The 18,287-nt window shown below is 41.3% G+C and overlaps 1 protein-coding gene across 1 annotated transcript; it reads right to left on the bottom strand.

Moving 5' to 3' along the window:
- Positions 1–350: 350 nt before the first annotated feature.
- Positions 351–17,685, bottom strand: LOC141477120 (protein ERGIC-53-like). Its single transcript, XM_074166186.1, has 13 exons — positions 17,465–17,685; positions 16,040–16,194; positions 15,843–15,950; positions 12,489–12,550; positions 11,686–11,785; positions 10,178–10,301; positions 9,805–9,863; positions 9,080–9,212; positions 8,016–8,209; positions 7,818–7,888; positions 3,752–3,905; positions 2,909–3,030; positions 351–1,345 (listed from the first exon to the last, which is right to left on the bottom strand). The coding sequence occupies exons 1-13, from the start codon at positions 17,679–17,681 to the stop codon at positions 1,309–1,311; spliced, it is 1,536 nt and encodes a 511-aa protein (XP_074022287.1). The 5' UTR covers positions 17,682–17,685; the 3' UTR covers positions 351–1,308.
- Between the last annotated feature and the right edge of the window lie 602 nt (positions 17,686–18,287).

Raw genomic sequence — 18,287 nt, 5'->3', positions numbered from 1 at the left:
TGTGTATGTTACAGAATTTCTGAAAAAACCAACCCCCCTATTCTAACTGTACACACAAACAACTCAAGGACAAAGTTACCACAGATATGTAAACAAGGCAAAATTAATTCATTTCACATTCCTAATTTGGGCTATCTGCTTTGTTTCTTTCCCGAAGCAAACGTTCACCTGATAAGCAGTATCAAAAACACGTTCTGTCTCATGTTTTTGATATTAAAGCAGGAATTGACACACAAAACTGGTTCTACAATAGCTGCTGGATTAACAAACATGTCTGAAGCATCAGCTTGTGAAGAAGTGAGTTAAAACTCACTATGTGTAGTTTAGAATACTTGCCATGTCAAGATTTAAATCAAAGCATCTGTATTTGACACATGAAAGACACAAGACAGCTTTATAAAAGTAAAGACATATTCATACACTAAACACATGCTTAATAAAATCAGATTTGAAGAGGTATAAAGCAATGATACCTTTGCTGAGAAAGTTCCACAAATCTCCAAACAAAATTACAGACAGACTTGAAACTACAAGAAAGAAATCAGTCCCACAATCTACTCAAAGAAACTACTTTATCATGTTTTCTCTCATTGCCTAAAACCAAAATCCAAAGTAAGGAGATAAGCTTTTATTTCCTTATTCTGTGTAGTTTGTTTTCTGTGTCAGGTATCAACAGCCAGACTGTTAAAGGCCTGTCTTTGTGTCCACATATTAAAAAGTGTTTAAATCTGTATTTCATGAAGAATTAGAATTAACTAAATAGTTCTTAAACCGTTAAATCCAAGTGGTAAAGAAATGAAGTGTTTATAACAAATTTTTACCCACCCCCCAAAAAAAAAAAAAAAAATACAAAGAGCAGTTGTCTGGATTTTTTTTTTGTTTGCTTGCCTTTTTTTTTTTTTTTTTTAAACTGATACGTCAGGACACTTAGTGGCAAGCTTTCTGCACAAAGCATCCATCTGCAATCCTCACTATGAACAGCGACCAAACTCGGGTGTATCAATTCCCTCCTCTGGAATCTTAACAAAAGAAGAGGAAAATGGCATTTGCCATCCCATATTTACGAGACTGTTCGTTGGAAACACAGACCTGGAGAGGGTCTGCCCCCACCCAGCATTTCCTCTGCTGCTCCCCAGTCTGTTTTTAACTTTAGCATTAACAGTTTAAAGAGAACTCATTTCGTTTAACAAAATTCAATAATTTACAATATTGAAGTATATCAAACACTAAAATCTCCCTCATTTACAGAAGTGTATAATTTTCTGTGCATACATACTGCTGTTAGGTACACACAAAAGGAACAGGTCATCAAAAGAACTTTTTGGCTGCTGCTTCTTGTTGACTCCTGAAAGAAAAAGCAGAAGAGAATTCATAAAGCACTTACAGTATAAAACTAGCTAACTGGTCTAAATAAATAAATACTTCACTGATTTGGGGATTAAAATATTCCATTCCTTGTCAACAGAGACTTAGGAAAATCTAATATAAGTCTATCACAAAAATAGGATATAATTTTTTCTGTTTACAAAGACATCGGTAGCATCACTATAGTTCCAATTTTGCATCAGACACAGAAGGAAACAAAACATTCTGGACAGAAGCCAGAAGCTGTGAAAGAACATAGGAACCGATTTTTAAAATACTTCAACTAAAATTTTCCATAGCTTCTCAGTATCTGATTGGCCTAAAGATCATCATAGAAAAGGAAACACATGCAAGGAAGCTGAAAGAATTGACTCGAAATGGGATTTTCTTTTCCCTCTGGCACAGGGCATGTTTATTTTCTCAGTGGCTACAGACACTGTGCACCAGCCACACACAGACACTAGAATTTGAAGGGTATCAGAAAGAACTGGAGGGGACCAGCTGCTCCTGTATCTTGGAAGCCAGCTTTCCAGCTGATGGTATCACGACACACATCAGAGACGTGCTTTGTAGAGAAGCGGACAGGCAATAAAAGTTAGTACATCAGTCTTATATTAATAACAGCTACCCCTCCACAGAGGGAGCAAACAGCATTTTCTCTTTGAAGGGCAAGGCAGCTATTTTGGTCCCTACTCCTCATCCCGATTAGTGTGTGCCAGAAGCAGGAGGGGAGACTTATCAAGCAAGTCAGTCCTTACTCTCAATAGCTTCTCCTTTCCATCAACACAAATTTAATTTGAACGTTATGACATTACAATGAGGAGTAAGAGAACAAAGAAAACATCCCAATTAGTCCACATACTATCAATATCATGCGTAGGACAGGGATGAAGGGATATATATCATAAAAACATTCACTGAGGAATTTGTGAAATGGGATAAGAAGCCTGTAAGTACACACAGCAAAAAAAATAATTAAAAAATATTCAAATCACATCAGATTTTGTTACGGTATTAATAAACTTCAGTAAGTCTAGCAGAGGACCACAAGGAGAGGGAGGGAATGGGACTCGTTCATCCTGGACAAAAGAAGGTTTCAAGGGGTCTAACAGCAGCTTCCAAGTCCCCACAGGACGTTGTTGAGGGGATGGGGACAGTTTCTTTACTGAGATGCACATTTAAAGGAGAGACACAACAGTCGAACTGAAACAGGGCAGGTTCCCACCAGATATACCATGGGGGTGAGGGAAGAGTGAAACAAACTTCATTGTGATAAACCAATGGGGTCCATAACAGTGGTAAATTTTCCACTCTTAGCTGTTTTTAAGACCTGATCAGTTCAAACACTAAGCAACCAGGTCTGAATTCAGTGTCGACCCTGCTCTGAGCAGAAGGTTGAACTAGAGACCTCCCCAGGTCCCTTCCAATCCGAATGATTGCTTGTTTTAAAGAAGATTAACATAATCATACCATTGCAATTGCATTTTCAGTCAGAAGTTCTAAAATCATTTGCCCTGCTGTCTTTAAAGAAAAACATACTTACCTATACATGATATAACCAATGAATAACACTGTTTGCACCGCTACAAACATGAAGAAGTGCACTGTAGATAAGCACGATGGAAACGGTGGCAAATCTGGACACTTTGTTTTCTCACCAGATGGCTAAAACCCAAGAAAAGCAATATTTGAGAAAAAAGCAAACAAGACATGCCATTGAAAGAATACTACATGTAGCAAACATGTAACATGACCTGAAAGTCAGAACACAAGCAGAAAATGACAGAAGTGACACTACTCTGAAATAACAATCTTATCGTCTCCCTTCCCCATTTCACATTTGTATTTCTCAGACAAACTGCTGCTAATTTGAGCATTACAGGGGAAAGAATAAATCTTTGGTAAATTCACCCAGAAATCAAGAACCTTCTATGGGATCATAAGCTAATTCAGCTTAATTGCTACCTAGGCTAGACTAAGGTGCTCCTGAACGCAAACACAGTCATCTCTCACCCTTGGAGACAGTAAGCGGAGCCTGCCTGAGTTTCCCCTGATTAAAGCTCTCCCTTCTGTGCAGAGGCAGCAGAGAATCTCCTCTCTATAGAGCTGTTAAGTAGGGGGACAAACACAAAAAAAAGCACCCAGAAAACCTAATTGCTTGACCTTGTTTCCACAGGAAATTAGACTAAAAATCATGCTCTTTGTGCAAAACTTCTCATCAAGACACAGATCATGCAGTTAGGTCAAGGCAGTGCAGTTTTAGCGAAGCAGCTTAATGAAGGATTAATTGCTCCGTAAATTGCATGCTGGCTCATCCTAGCTTTTCACTAACAGCCAAATAAAGAAGTACTACAGTCATGCTTTACACTACCAGCACATAAATTACCATATTTCGTTGTACTAAATGCTCAATGTCCCTCTTTACTACATGAAGGTGCTCTTTGATGTCATTGAAGTGCTGGGTTGTTTCATAGACTCCCGCAGCAGAGCCAGGATGTTGAGCTCCAGTGATCAACCTCAGAGCATCGGACATGGAATTTCTGAAACAAGACAAACAACAAAACATTTTTCAGCACAGAACAGCTTTGCACAAACAGCAGTTATTGTGGACACCTTTTAGTCCATTAAAATTAATTTGAAATACACAGTTGCCCCAAGAGGCAGAAAACAGGTTATTCTTGGAAGCTAGAAAAAACCCTATCAAGAAATAATTCCTTAATCAAAGTATGATTTTTTAAAATATTTAATTCCGCAGGCAGTTTCAATTTGTACAGTACACCATCTCCCAAAGCCACGCTGAAAACAAGATCTGGCAAATATTCTATTGCTAGACATCTGCTTTGCCTGACTGATGAAGCCTAAAACAAGTGTTTTATCTGAGGCTCTTGCCAAGGCTTTAGGATAAGCAGAGTTTAATGCAATCTTTGAAGAAAACCAAAAGCTGTTTGAAAAATAAATAAATAAAAGCAGTCATGTAAGAAATAAAAATAAGAAGAGGCTTTAGGGATAAGAAAAGATTTAGATGCATCCTTGTTTCATGATTATCATTTATATGAGAAACTCATTTCCCATATGCATTGTTATAATACTTAATATTGTCTTCACGTGAATTCATTTTGCTTCTACAACAAATCAAATTAAATCCGTAAAAAGTTGAAGTTCCATAACTAATTTTATTTGAGATTAAGTATTTTTCTCTCATTGACTAGTTTATCTCTAATCAATATGTTTATATAATTTTCCCCTACTGTGATGTTTCTTTTCAGTTGCAAAGAGGATTATTCTACAGCTAAAATATTTATCATGTGAATGTTAATCTCTTCATTTTTAACAGAATAAACAATCAAAATATATGCCTTTGGATTTCTTTTTAATTTACTTAAAACTTTACATTTTGTTCAGATGAGAGCTTACTTTGATGCGTTCAAGGTAAAGTCCTAACTCTTTGCACAGCGGCCAGCAATTTACCACAGAAGGGTTTGGGTTGGAAAAGGTATTTTAAAGATCTTCTGATCCAACCCCCTGCTTGCCAGGGTCACCTTCCACTGGATCTGGGTGCTCAAAGCCGGGTTCAGCCTGGCCTTGAACACTTTCATCTGTGACTTTCACATTAAAAAAACCCACCAACCAACCACCACCTGGCTTGAATACTGCTCATTGAGTAAACTGCCAACAACATAGAATCATATTTACAAGTGTTATACAAAATTACAGTACTGATTTTTAAATGGCTCGTATTCATTGTGAAAACAGCAAGTTAAGCATCAAAACTTAAAGGTTTACAAATAATCTTCATAAAGAAGTTGCCCATCTTTTAGCTTTCCATCAGTTGCTCTTCATGCCATTAAAATTCAAAAAACCACAGAACTAAAATTAAAATAAAATAAATTAAAAAAGCCAGGAGAAAAGAGAAAACTAGTAAGATAGTTATCTGTTCAAAGGCACGTGATAAGAAAGCAGACGTGCCATGTTAGTGTGACAGCAGCTTTCACTCCCTTGTAAGAACTATGCAGCACATTTAAACTACTAGAAGCAGCTCCATACTAAGCGAAAGCCACACACTAAATTAACCTACACAATTACATCAAGCTGCAGATACACCACCTGAAAGAAGAGGCATTTAGTAATTACAGCCCCTACTTAATGCTGGATTAACAACATACTTTTCTTCAAACCGAAGACTACCAGTTTTTCTTAAAAATATCACTTTAACACACAAATCAACTTGCCATACGAGACTACCAGTATTCTGCACGCTTCCCACATAACAAAAAAAAATTCTTTCCACTCACAGTAACAAAAAGATGCGAGAATTCACCCTTTCCTTCACCTTTGTAAGAACTCAATCCCACTTGCAGCGCACAGTAGGAGACCAGTCACCTCCCACAGTCACATTTACAGTTACTGCAGACAATGCACTGCGCCCTAGGCCAGACGGAATTAGCCACGGATTTCTGCAGAACTCTCAGCATTCACCTCAATAAACTCACTTCTAATATCGCAAAGTTATCAAAAGGAGTTACCAAAAACCAGCTGTTTCCTTCTGTAACCTGCTGCAAACAGAACTCAACAAAGCAGCTCTTACCTTCTCTTATTCTACCTTTCTGGTCTGGAACTTAAACATACAAAATGAATGCAAAAACCCTTCACCTGTCCTGACTTACATTAGCATATACGTCATCCAGAAATTATTGTATATTTTCATATTGTCATTGTATAGGTTAAAGTAAATTGTTTAATGTAATATTCACCTGTATTTTGAATTGGTGTTATAATCTATTTTAGAAGTACATTTTCACTGGAAGATTGTTTTTCCTAAATAAATTTTAAGAAAATTTAATGCAAACCATCGCCATCACGACCACTGCCTACCAAATGCTGGCAGTAATTCTGTCTGTCCACAACCACGCATTGTTCATCTTGCCCCACTATTTTCAGTGTGAGAACACGTATGACTCCTTTTGTTCCTCTCCCTCCTAATACCACCATCCCTGTGTAATTAACAGAAATCTGTACACCCGCCTCCCCCCAGGCTGACCCACAGTTCGTTAAAATAACATCCCTAAGTAGACATGGTCTGTATCAAATTTAATTTACATTTACTTCTGCAGGAACAATACCATGCCGATAGTTTCTATTGTATGAACATGCAAGATTCTCCTGTAATCAGATGATTAAGAAATCCACAAATCTTGACAAGAAAATTACTTAGACAGTAAGTCCTTCTCCTCCGGGATGACCAGCAACGCAACAGCGGGCTGTTCATTTCTATCTATAAATAAAACATTTCTTTAATCTAAGAAAAATATTAAGATGATGTTACGCAAACTCATACCTAATACGTAGTCACAAAAAGGGCAGACTGCCAACGTTAACAAGAAAATCTAATTTGCTTGCAAGGTACAAAGATTTGTCAAGAATATTACCATAAAGCTTTCGTGGAAGAACAAGTGCAAAAATGGAAGCACTGTAATCTTCATTCTACAAAAACTGACCTACTTAGATAAATCACAAGAGCTGCCCTTGGACTAATACAGGAAAAAACCTCAACTAGTCATACACTACAACATCAAGTTGTAGAAATTGTTTTTCTCCTTTTTTTTAAGCCCAAGGTAAGGAATTTTTTAACTACTATAAACAAAGGCTTACACCAATTTGAAGACATTCCTGCTAAAGACAGCATCTGTAAAACATTGTACACAGACATCCCTATTGAACATGGGAATTTTCTCAAATCCCTTTCAGCAGTATAGCACCTTCAAGATAAGATTTTTTTAATTATTATTTTTTTTTAACTTCACTTCCTTTGGTAATGTACTTTGACAATGTAAACCATACCTCTCAATCGATTTTAAAAACTGCATCTTAAAAAGCAAAATTATTTATCCCTTGGGAACTTGGAAGTGTCCCTGTAGATATGGAAGTTTCCCAAGAAAGTTAACTGGCAGAAAGTCCTCTGACAAAAACACAAACCAAACAACCAAACAATACCCCCCCCGAGGGAGGGTCTTAATGTCGTACAGTTACATTCCAATAAACTACCCAAGATTGTCCAACAAGTGACTTCATCCAGGCCAGAAAACAAGTCTGTAACTGTCAAAGTCTCCTTTTCCAGCTCTGTTACCAACACTCCAAAATCAGAGCAACAAATTTCCATAAGGCAGCAGGTTATCAAGTTAGCAGATATTAACCATTTTCAGAGGGATTGGACTTACCTGTTGAAGTAGAATCTCATTACAAAAAAAGAAGCAAATTAGGAGGTTCAGCCACCCTAGGGACCTGAACCTACTTTATTATAGAAATTAAATGTATGCAGAGAGTCATCGCTAAGGAACTGACACAGAGAAATTTCAAGTTTGTCAATATTCTCCTACTGAAATAATAAATTGGATTCAAAAGGTGGAAACAATATAAAATTCAAAACACAGACTTAATATTTAGAAAGCATTTACCTTATTTCATTTACTTGTCTAATGACCTCTTCTTGATTTTTCACAACTGTTTCAATCTCTTGCTGGGAAACCTGGCGGGGCGGAGCGGGGGGCAGAGAAAAAAGTCAACATATCTTAGAAAAAGCACATGGATCATGCTGCTGAAATTAGGCTGAGCTATCAATCACGGTGGTTGGGGTTGTTTTTTCTTAAATTTACCTGTCCTTGTTGACCAGGAAAAGCAGCGCCTCTTTTAGCAATCTCATCTGTGACTGCAGAGACGTACCGTCGCTGCTCATCCAGAATCATGTCCAACTGCCTATTAAGCTGTTTGATTTCAAGATGAATTCGATTCTGCCCCTCAAAGATTTGCCTCAGTTCACGATCACTTACAGTTTCAAAAAGATCATCCGCTGATAAGAAAAAAGGACACGCGGTTCTTACACATATGCATTCCTCCTAAGTTGCACTGTATCATTTTTCTTGCACCCTTAAAGTTTCTACATGGATACACTTTTTTCCCGTAGTAAGATACATTCGGTGTTTATATATCACCATTGCCATGGCAAAGGATACCCAGATGGGATCAGAACAACTGAACAGAGGTAACCACTCATTCAAACCCAGATTCCATCCTAGAGTTCCCATTTCAGCACCTGGGTAATGTGCAATGTAAAATGGAAAGAGGATGTTGCTATTATGAGGAGGCAGCTATCTCTGCACAGGCTGGAATTGTATTACCACCTGGCCTTCAAAAGACATCTGCAGGTATTAACTAACAGCTACTCTTTGGAAAAAGTAAGCTTTAAAAAGAAGTGACTGAATATTTTGAGTGAGCTCCTCCACAGCTTGAACAACATCAGAAAGAAGAAAGTCCCAAAGATTCTGTGGCAAAAAGATTATTATTTCTCATCAGTGGAAGGCTGGACAGTATTTCGAAAATACAGATGAAGTTAATATGGTGTAGGACCTCTAGAACAGTCGTAACATCACTGCCCAAAAAAAAAAGAGAACCTTAAATTTCAGGTCTAGATGCCCAAAGTACATTCTTATCATTCCCATCAACGTTTCCTTTCATTTGTTTTGTTCTCAGTTCAGGCATGACAAAAGGGACTTTATGTTTCAGAAAACACTTTACAAACAAAAGACCAAAAGATTCCTAATAAAGTAAATAACATCAGTAGGAACTTCATAGGATCAGTCAGATTATCGGGCCCTAGTTCTGAATATCCCAGAAAGCAAACAGCTCCCTTGACAACTGAAATATCGCTCAAATAACTTGCCTGGCTGTCCTTGCACATCAGGATGTTCCTTCTGAAATTCTTCTTTCTTTTTATCCAGTTCTTGTTGAAAGTGTTCAAACTCTTCTTGATACTTCTCTTTATCTTTTTGAGGAATTTCTGCATCTGGTGTTGGCTTTAAAACATTATCAAAGAGGGAGAGGGGGGAAGGAGATTTTTTCATGTTCTCCACCACTCCTATATAACTTACTCTCCAGCGAGGCTGTTCACGCTTCAGATTTGAAGACACAACACTATTAGTGGAACACATTAATACATTAAGCAGAAGTGAGAAACCAGACATCCCTATGGAGACCCTTAGCTTTTTCCTGATACATGCATGCTTTCTGCAATTAAAATAAGGCAAGTTTTACAAGGACAGATGCTGTTTAACAGTACAGAAGTGTTCTAGAGGTATGGAAAGTTGAAAGCAACAATAGATTATTTCCAAACAAAGTGGACTTTTTGGGTTGTTTTGTCTGCACGTTTTGATTTAACAACAGGATTCTTGTTGGTGCAGTGTTGCTTCAGGAATTCTGGTGTTGAAATAGTACCAAAACATTACAGTTATTAGTCTCGGTTTTCTAAGCCAGATGACAGCACAGCTACATGCCAAAATCCTGAAATGGGGATGCCAAGTGTAATTTCAGAGGAAATGCCATAATCTGGTGCTACATGTAAAACATATACAATAACATATTTTACTAATCATGCATAAAGATGCTTACTAATTCCTTTCCAGGCTCAGTCAACTGGAAGGTCAGAAAAGACAGGACATCATGATCATCTGTGTTCAACAAACAAAACAAAAAACCACCGTTACTTCCCAAGTCAACCTTGTGCTTGCAAAGGATCTTCAGGCACTAGAATCCTCCCAAAGCCCTCCCAAGAGTTCACGCAGTGAGGAATGAGACAGCACAACGTCTTTGTAGTGACGAAAGGAAAGTCCCTCTGCTGTAGCAGGAAAAGGCCTAAGCACATCAGTAATTTGGGAACGGGAGAGGGTCAATTCCATCATTACGGTCACTAGCAGTAAGAATTCCTCCCTTGCAAGCCCTGCGAGCCTCCACACCGCTTGTCACGATTTTTAACATTTGCTACCTGCAAGTCCCCCTGTTGCTGCAGATATTCCAAAATATCCTTGTGATGGCAACACCATATCTTCCACTTTCGCACAAAATTCATAGTCTTCCTTATCCGGAGTGAAGCCATTGTTTATTAATACCTAAAAGGATAAACACAACTTTTACCACATAAATCTATTTGTGTTAATTGCTTTGTCAGTTTACAGTAATGGTCACAAATACACTGATACTAGAAACTAGGAAAAGTGTCTTTTCTGAAAGATGATTTCTCATCACAAGTACTGAGCGAGCCAAGTAGGAAGGATGCCCTCCCAGACTTGTTTGTGAACAGAGAAGGACTCGTGGGAGGTGTGATGGCAGGTGGATCTCTTCCACATGGATTTATTCTATGCTATTCTAAAACTGATCATGGCCTAATAGTTTCAACCCTGGTTCAAGAAATCCCCATCAAGAAAGGCCAGTCTGTCAAAAGCATACATCCCAATAAGGTTCTGGGCAACACAAGTTTTTGGTCTGATCTAGAAGAGTCGTTGACTCTAAGCTTAGAGAGATTCTCTTCCTCCACAGATGTGTTTGCAGAACTGCTAAGGTCAGCAGCAACGTTTGGGCCAGAGGGGTTCCTAGATAAGGCATCAGGGACCAGGGGCATTCACAAAGAGAGCAGCCTTGGAGTCTGAAATTTAGTTTTCATTCAAGAGTAACAGATAGCTTTTACCATTACAACACAGTACAAGGTCCACCCTCTTTTAGGCGCATTCATGTTTACTTTTAGAGAAACTTTTACTACAAAATGAAAGCTGTGTTCTATGGCTAATACCTAGGAACAGCACCTCTTCGGAAGAGATCAGAAGCCAAGAAACACATACTTTGTAGCTGTCACAACCCAGCACCACATTTTGCTCTCCTTATCTAGCAGGAATTCACAATCATCTGAACAGAATTTAAGAAGTCTTATACCTTTGTAAGTGATTTTCCTGATATACCTTACACCAGTGGTTTTCTATCTTCTTTAATCTTCAAAGCGCTACTATTTCTTGGAGGTGGGAAGCCTCCAGTGGCAAATTTAAATCTACTGTCAAAGAAAGAGCTTCAGTTTTACAGTCAAGTTTCAAGAACCTCTTACAATCAGCCACAAACCCTCTGCAGCTCTCAGAAATACCACTCGAGTGAAGGAGCTGCTCAAACACTTGGAAGCTGAGGGACAGATGCCGGCTTTGGGACACCTCTACAGGCAAGTCAACAGCAACAGAAGGGTGTGAGCACAAAGAAGCACATTAGTGCGACTCGTTCCTAAGTAACATCAGGAAAATCAGCTCAGGAAACTATAGAGGCACTAATGTAGTTAGAAGAACTTGTCCTGCATTTGAACATACTGCACCTCCTTCCAGCTTCTGCTACTGAGCTCAACATTCTCAAGAATACTGGAATTAACATATGGGGTCTTGGGGTTTTCAAATAGTTGCAACAATCTCACACTTAAAAAGCTGAGAAACATGAGTAATTATGCTATTTCAGAGTACTTACAGTCAATGTTTTTTGGTAGTATGATATCTTTACTCGAACGGGATAGGGCTTGTTACGGAAGTCCCTCTGACAGGAAGCCAACGCTTGCGTGGAACCGTCACTATGCAAGAAGACAACTTGCATAAAACTATATCTTATGATTTATCAGCTGAGACAAAAAAGCATCAATGTATCACTAAGCAACATCATGATAGCTTTTCAATATGCAAGTTTTTCAAAAGCTGCCCCACAACTGCACTGAGGTTTTCTGAAGGGGGGGATCAACAGTACCAGATCTTTACAGAATGCCAAAATGGGGAAATCTCAGGAAATCTGCTTCTAAACAGAACTCCTGCACCTGTCATCTCAGATGGACATCAGCTATAGTCTGGACTGCACCAACTAAGCTAGACACCTCTCTTGTCAGAGAATCCAAAAAGACGTCAATTGTGCTGTTGACAATAAAAAATTGGAAATCAAAATTAAACCAATTAATTTAAGTAACAGGCAATTAGCTTTCAGTTAGACACTTTGGTCAGTTATTAGCCGTGTGGGGAAAATACCCATAAGCAACAAAGAGGTATAAAGCCTGTACCTCCATTTATCTGAGTTCATTCATCCCAAAGGACATATGCCATTTAAATAGTTGCCAACTTCTGTGCTGTTACTGCCAAAACAGTGTTTTAACAAATAGAAAAACTCAAATGTAAAGGAAACAACAAAGTTTCATATGAAAGAGACCTTCATAATGTTTCTCAAAGTTTCACGCAGCATTTCATCACTCAAAAGCAAACATTCATCCTTAACACTAAAAATAAACTTACTTCTGGTGGTCATACAGAAGTTTTCCATTGTTGCCTACAACAATCACTCCGGGATTATTTTTCTAGAAAAAGAAATAGCAAACAAATGGAATAGTTTAATTCAAATTGAAACATAAGGAACATCACCGACAGCCCTTCTGCAATAAAGCACCTAAAGTCAGATACACCACAGACGTGTTTATTCTTTCTGCACTTCAGGACTACACTGCGTCACGCTGCCTGCTTTGCAAGAGACTGCTACATTCTTTGCATATTAGGGGTGAAAAAAATCCACACAAATTAAGTTTCTGGGTATAGTATCCATTACCATCATTTGACAAATACAGAAATACAAAAGCCACAGATGGGAGAAATTCATATGTAGTGAAGATCCAGATCTTAAAGCTAACAGATGACTCAATACATCCAACTTTGGCAACGTAACACTGGAAAAAACATCCAAACACACACTATGTTGACATCCTACGGACCTTGTCAGAGTCATTAGAAAAGCCTCAGGAGCTACCTGTCAGAAACTAAATAAAGTCTACTGAAGATATTGTCAGTTATTTAAATTGCAAGAGGATGAGAACAAGCTAAAATGATAATGGCAGAACAGATTTACAGCGCTATTCTGGTTGCCTCCACGAGTTTATGAAGTGAACTCCAGTTTTTTACAACAGCACAAGATTTCAGAGTTAATCTCCCTTCCCCCTTCAACATTTCAATTCACCATCTCCTAAAGTGTACTGGTTTGGGCTGGGATAGAGTTAAATTTCTTCACTGTAGATTGTAAGGGGCTATGTTTTGGATTTACGATGAAAACAGTGTTGATAAAACAGCAAAGCTTTAGTTACTGCTCATGCAACCTCAAGGCCTTTTCTGTTTCTCACAGTCCCCACCAGTGAGTAGTCTGGGGGAGCACAAGAAGTTGTGAGGGGACACAGCCAGGACAGTGACCCCAACCCACCAAGGGATGTCCCAGACCATACAGCAGAACGCTCAGCAATAAAAGCTGGGGAAGAAGGAGGAAGAAGGGACATGCAGAGTTATGGCATTTGTCTTCCCAGGTCATCGTTATGCGTGATGGAGCCCTGCTGTCCTGGAGATGGCTGAACACCTGCCTGACAATGGGAAGCAATTAATTCCTCGTTTTGCTTTGCTTGAGCGTGCAGCTTCTGCTTTACCTACTAAACTGCATTTATCCCAGCCCACAAGCTTTCTCAGTTTTACCCTTCCGATTCCCCCATCCCCACCCTGTGAGGTGCTACGCTGCTTATCAGGGTTAAACCACAACATAAAGGAATATACTGTCCTATACTGTTCAACAAGACAGACTGCCTGCTCTTCACAAAAAACAAAAAAAGTGAGACTCAGACTTCAAGAAATAATGTCCTTTTCAATTCACAGTGGTGGGGCAGGGTGGACCTTTGTCTTAGAAAAAACCCACTACAACCAAACTATCCGCTTCTTTTCCTTCATCACATAGACTGTAACCACAAGAGAACAGTACACCAGTATATAGACATACACCAGTGTTTCTATTTCTTAGCAATGGAGGTTGGTCAGCTGAATTGCTTTGACATCAGTATTGCCTGCTCAGTACCACTGGAAAACTTTAATGCCATCTTCTTCCTGCTTTTTTCGGTTCAACACCACTGTTATCAAACTGGTTCAGAGAATACTTGCATATATTCTGCACAAAGTGTGTACAAACAGTTGCATTTCAAAGCATTCATGAATGCAACCCAAGCCTAATCTACTTTAGAGCACAGCAGACAGCTACTAACAAAAGTATTCAACGATAATCGTCGATGGACGGTCCAATTTCTGCTGCAGATCGTGTCTGGGTGCAAGCACATGCAAGAACTTGAAAGACAGTAGCGAATCCACAGTGGGGAATAACTTTCCAATTTTTTGCCGCCAAAGGTCACAGGAAAGATGCGCTGCAAACTCTTGTGACATTTGGTGTGGTTCTTACAATTCCAGGTGTTCAGAGCTATGAAATACTGTTTCTCTTCTTAAAAAGCTCTTGTCAGTACTTCTACAGAGAAATAAAAATTCACCTCTGGTATAACCTGCAGCCTTAGAAGGAAGAGAAAAAAGGCTTTGCAGTTTTTAAATCAGCATCATAAGCAGGGTGCTTTGAACTGGCAGCACTTGATGAATTCTACTTCTGGATGCCAGCATACCGGGCTGAGGACCAGTTACAGCACCAAATACCTTCCAGTGAACACACTGGAAGAGCAACAAGAAGAATTTCTCCATACTGGGACTGAAGAAAATAACAGGTTGTCATGAAAAAAAGTCTTAGGAACTCCAGCATTTAAGACACATCAGACCAACACAGGCATGACAGAGACTTTCGTTTTGACTGGAACTGACACATCATCACTTCCTAAAAAAAGTGTGTCGCACCACACTGACTGAACTTGTCGTGATCAGAGTCCCAGCACTATCAAAGTTCCGGCAAATAGCGTCGTCCACATGCAATTTTTGTTAGATGGCACCTTCAGCCAGCTAAACTACACCAGTGCCCATATTCATGCCAGAAGTCAGAGAAAAGGGAAAAAAAAAAAAAAAAAAAAAAAAAAAAGGATTAAAAATTCTTAGTAAATCAAACAATCTAATTCTATGTCTTATCTTTGAAGATCAGAAAGATAAACATCGCCTTCAGTCTTTCAACATTTATATATGTTGAAGTTTGCTGTATATCAGAAGCCATCTCTAGGAAAAAAGCTTGTACACCTACAAGAATGTCTCTAAAACATCTAAAAGCAAGCCAAAGTAGTGCAGGAAAAGAAAAAAAAAAAAAAAAAAGCAAAGCAGACGTACTACGTATTGTTAAAGTTTTGCAGGCTCCTTCTGGACTGGAAAACTGGAAATTCAAAACAGCAACTGTCACCCCCATCTGCTACAGATTTTTTGCTCTCAAACTATTCAAGGCAGATTTGTTCCAAGAAAAAGAGCATCTCTGAAGACGGGCATAGAAATTTGTGTTTCTACACTGTCATATTTTGGTACAACATGCCTCTTCGAAAGCACACATCTTCAGATATATCAACATTGGCATTCCAAATTTCAGCTTGTATATGTACAGGTACATGGTATTTTCCCTCCAAACCTAACACATGAACCAATGTTCAGTGGAGATTCATTGTGTCATGCTTCAACGTTCAAGCTTAAAAAAAAAAAGTGTGAAAAGGTCTAGTAAAAATACTATAAGGGCAACTTGCCTATTTTAATTTATCCCTTCAAAGTGAAGGGGGACAGAGTAGGAAAATAACATACTAATTTTTTGCACAAAGTTATACGTACAAAACAAGCAGGAAATTAATTTATAATCTTTGCTAGAAGAGATTGCTTCCCACTAACCTTTCCATCATTGTCAAAGGAATCAAAGAAAACTCCAACACCATTCCACTTATCAGCTGCCCCGAAAACAGGACCTTCCAAGCCTTGCTCTTCTGTAAACCAGATTGCCTGTCACAGAAAGCAAGTAAGAGTCGTAAGTCAAGATTCGCTTTTTAAAGCACGCCTGTTTTTTTTCAGTGAGATCAAATTCTTAATACCAATCCATCAGCTCCAATGCGGCCTCTTCCTGTAACTCGAAAGGTCACTTCAACTTCCCAATATTCAAATATTGATTTGGTTTTTGTCCACACTGATCCTCTTTGGCTTTTCAGAGATGTTGTTATACGAATCTGATCCGCACTTGGTATAGCATCTAGAAAGGAAAGGAACCAACGCGGAATACATGAAAAAGGAAGTATTGCAAGTGCCTAACTAGTCGATTAACAAATCTTCTAAACTCACAGAATTTTCTGGTGTCCTCAACTAGTTACCGGTTTTCAAAATAACTTTTTAATGGAGTACTCAACCACTTGAGAGGGGAAAAAAAACAAACCAACCTCCACACATTACTACAGCTTTACAGCAGACTTAATCAACTTCCACTTGGGACCACAACATACAAATTAGAACACTGGTGTTGCTGTTAAGATACGTATTAAATTAACTAGGAAAAGAAAAAAAATAATCAGGTTTAGCTTTCAGATGTATCCCACATGATTTGTCACAAATCACAGATTTCCGTTCTGCTTTTTAAAAACAGATGTTCTAATTTCCTGTTTAAGAGCTTTAAAGAATAATAGGCATACATTTAGAGAGATTAATTCACTTGTATTAAATAACATTTATTTGTATGACTACCTGCTTAGAAAAAGCAGGAAAAAAGCTTATCTATAGACAGTTTCCTTCATGTCACTTGTGGCACAATGTCAAATAAGAGTCAAAAATTAACACTCATGAACTAACCAAAATAAACTAAATTAAAATCTGCCAAAAATAAAAACCCAGCAGAAGTTACTGCAGAGAAACCGTACTAAGGTAGGACCTCATGTACAGTAAGCATCAATACCTTTACACGGGGGGGCTTACGGAAGGCTAGATGCCTCGAATCCTTAACCCATAACTGCAGACGGTGCATAAACTACATCCAATAAAGTCGTACTTGCCAAGGCACAATTTCCATTTCAAGCTTTTACACTAGAAAATTCAACAGGCTTTCCAGCCACGCAGAAGCTCCCGCGTTCCGCTGGCCTCAGGCCGGCCACGGGGCGGGGGGGGGAGGCCGGGCTCCTCCTGGCCCAGTGACACATCATCACTCCCGGCAGCGTGTCACGCCGACCGGGGGTCACACCGACCGGGGCCGCTCCCCCTCCCCCGTCTCCCCGGGGCTGCGGGGGCCCGGCGGGGCGGGGGGGCACGGCCACCGCTCCGGCCTAAGGGCACCCAGCCGGCCCCCGCCCGCCGCGGCTCTGCTCCCCCCGGGCAGCTGCAGCCCGCGGCAGCCCCCGCCGCCCCGGCGGTCCCCAGAGCCCAGCGGAGGGTGACCGGCCCCAGCCATCTTCGCCCGGCCGCGGCGGCTCCTTCCCGCGCCTTTCCCTCACGTAACGAGGGCCGCGCGGCTCCGCCGCTCCCCACCCGGCACTTACTGCCCGTGTGCACCCAGAACGGCACCGTCCCGTCCGCCTGCACCAGGTGCGGCCCCTTGAAGCTGTACTTGTACTCAAAGCGGCGGTGCGGCACGGCCGCCGCCGAGCCTTCCGTGGCCGCCGCCTGCCCGAGGGCGAGCGGCGGGCGGGCGATGGCGAGCAGGGCACTAGCCAGGAGGGCCGCCGCCAGGCCGCCCCGCTGCGCGCGCGCCGCCATCTTGGGCCGTGCTGCGGACGCCGGGCACAGCCAACAGGGCGGCGCGCGATTGGGCGCGCGCGGGGGCCGGGCCCGGACGGGGCGGGGCCCGGACGGGGCGGGGCCGGGGGGAGCGGAGCGGAGCGGGGCGGGGCGGGGCGGGGCGGGCCGGTGACAGGGGCGGCGGGCGATTGTGAGGGACTGCGGGCCAGGGCGGGCTGTTCTGAGGGGTAGCGGGCGGTTCAGAGGGACTGCGGGCCAGGGCGGGCTGTTCTGAGGGGCAGCAGGCTGGGCTGAGGCGTTCTGAGGGGCGGCGGGCGGTTCAGAGGGACGGCGAGCTGGGGCGGGCCGTGCCGTGGCGTTCTGAGGGGAAGCGGGCCAGGGCGGGCCGTTCTGAGGGGCGGCGGGCCAGCCCCGCGTCTGTGAGGGCCGCGCTGCCGCCGGCTCCCGCTCGTGCGCGGCGGGGGGACGCCGTTCTTCGGTCGGTAGGTCGCTGCAGCGGTCCCGCGGGATGGCGCTTCCCCGGGAGCGGAGGGGCCACGGACAGCCCCGGACACGGCGTCCGGGAGGGAGCAGCCCCGGGTCCGTGCGAGCCGCCGGGGAAGCGGCGCTGCCGAGGCCACTCCC

This window comes from Numenius arquata, chromosome Z (assembly GCF_964106895.1).
Source record: "Numenius arquata chromosome Z, bNumArq3.hap1.1, whole genome shotgun sequence".
NCBI lineage: Eukaryota > Metazoa > Chordata > Aves > Charadriiformes > Scolopacidae > Numenius > Numenius arquata.
Note: the sequence above shows the minus strand (reverse complement) of the source record. Positions and strands in the feature narration are given on the sequence as shown.

Bases quoted from the DNA above. Each gene is read 5' to 3' on its own strand.
- LOC141477120 (XM_074166186.1), bottom strand. From the start codon at position 17,681: ATGGCGGCGCGCGCGCAGCGGGGCGGCCTGGCGGCGGCCCTCCTGGCT. The intron at 15,951-16,039 runs GTATTAAGAATT...TTTCTGTGACAG, and splicing joins GCATTGGAGCTGATGGATTG to GCAATCTGGTTTACAGAAGA. The intron at 9,213-9,804 runs GTAAGCATCTTT...AATGTTTTAAAG, and splicing joins CTGAGCCTGGAAAGGAATTA to CCAACACCAGATGCAGAAAT.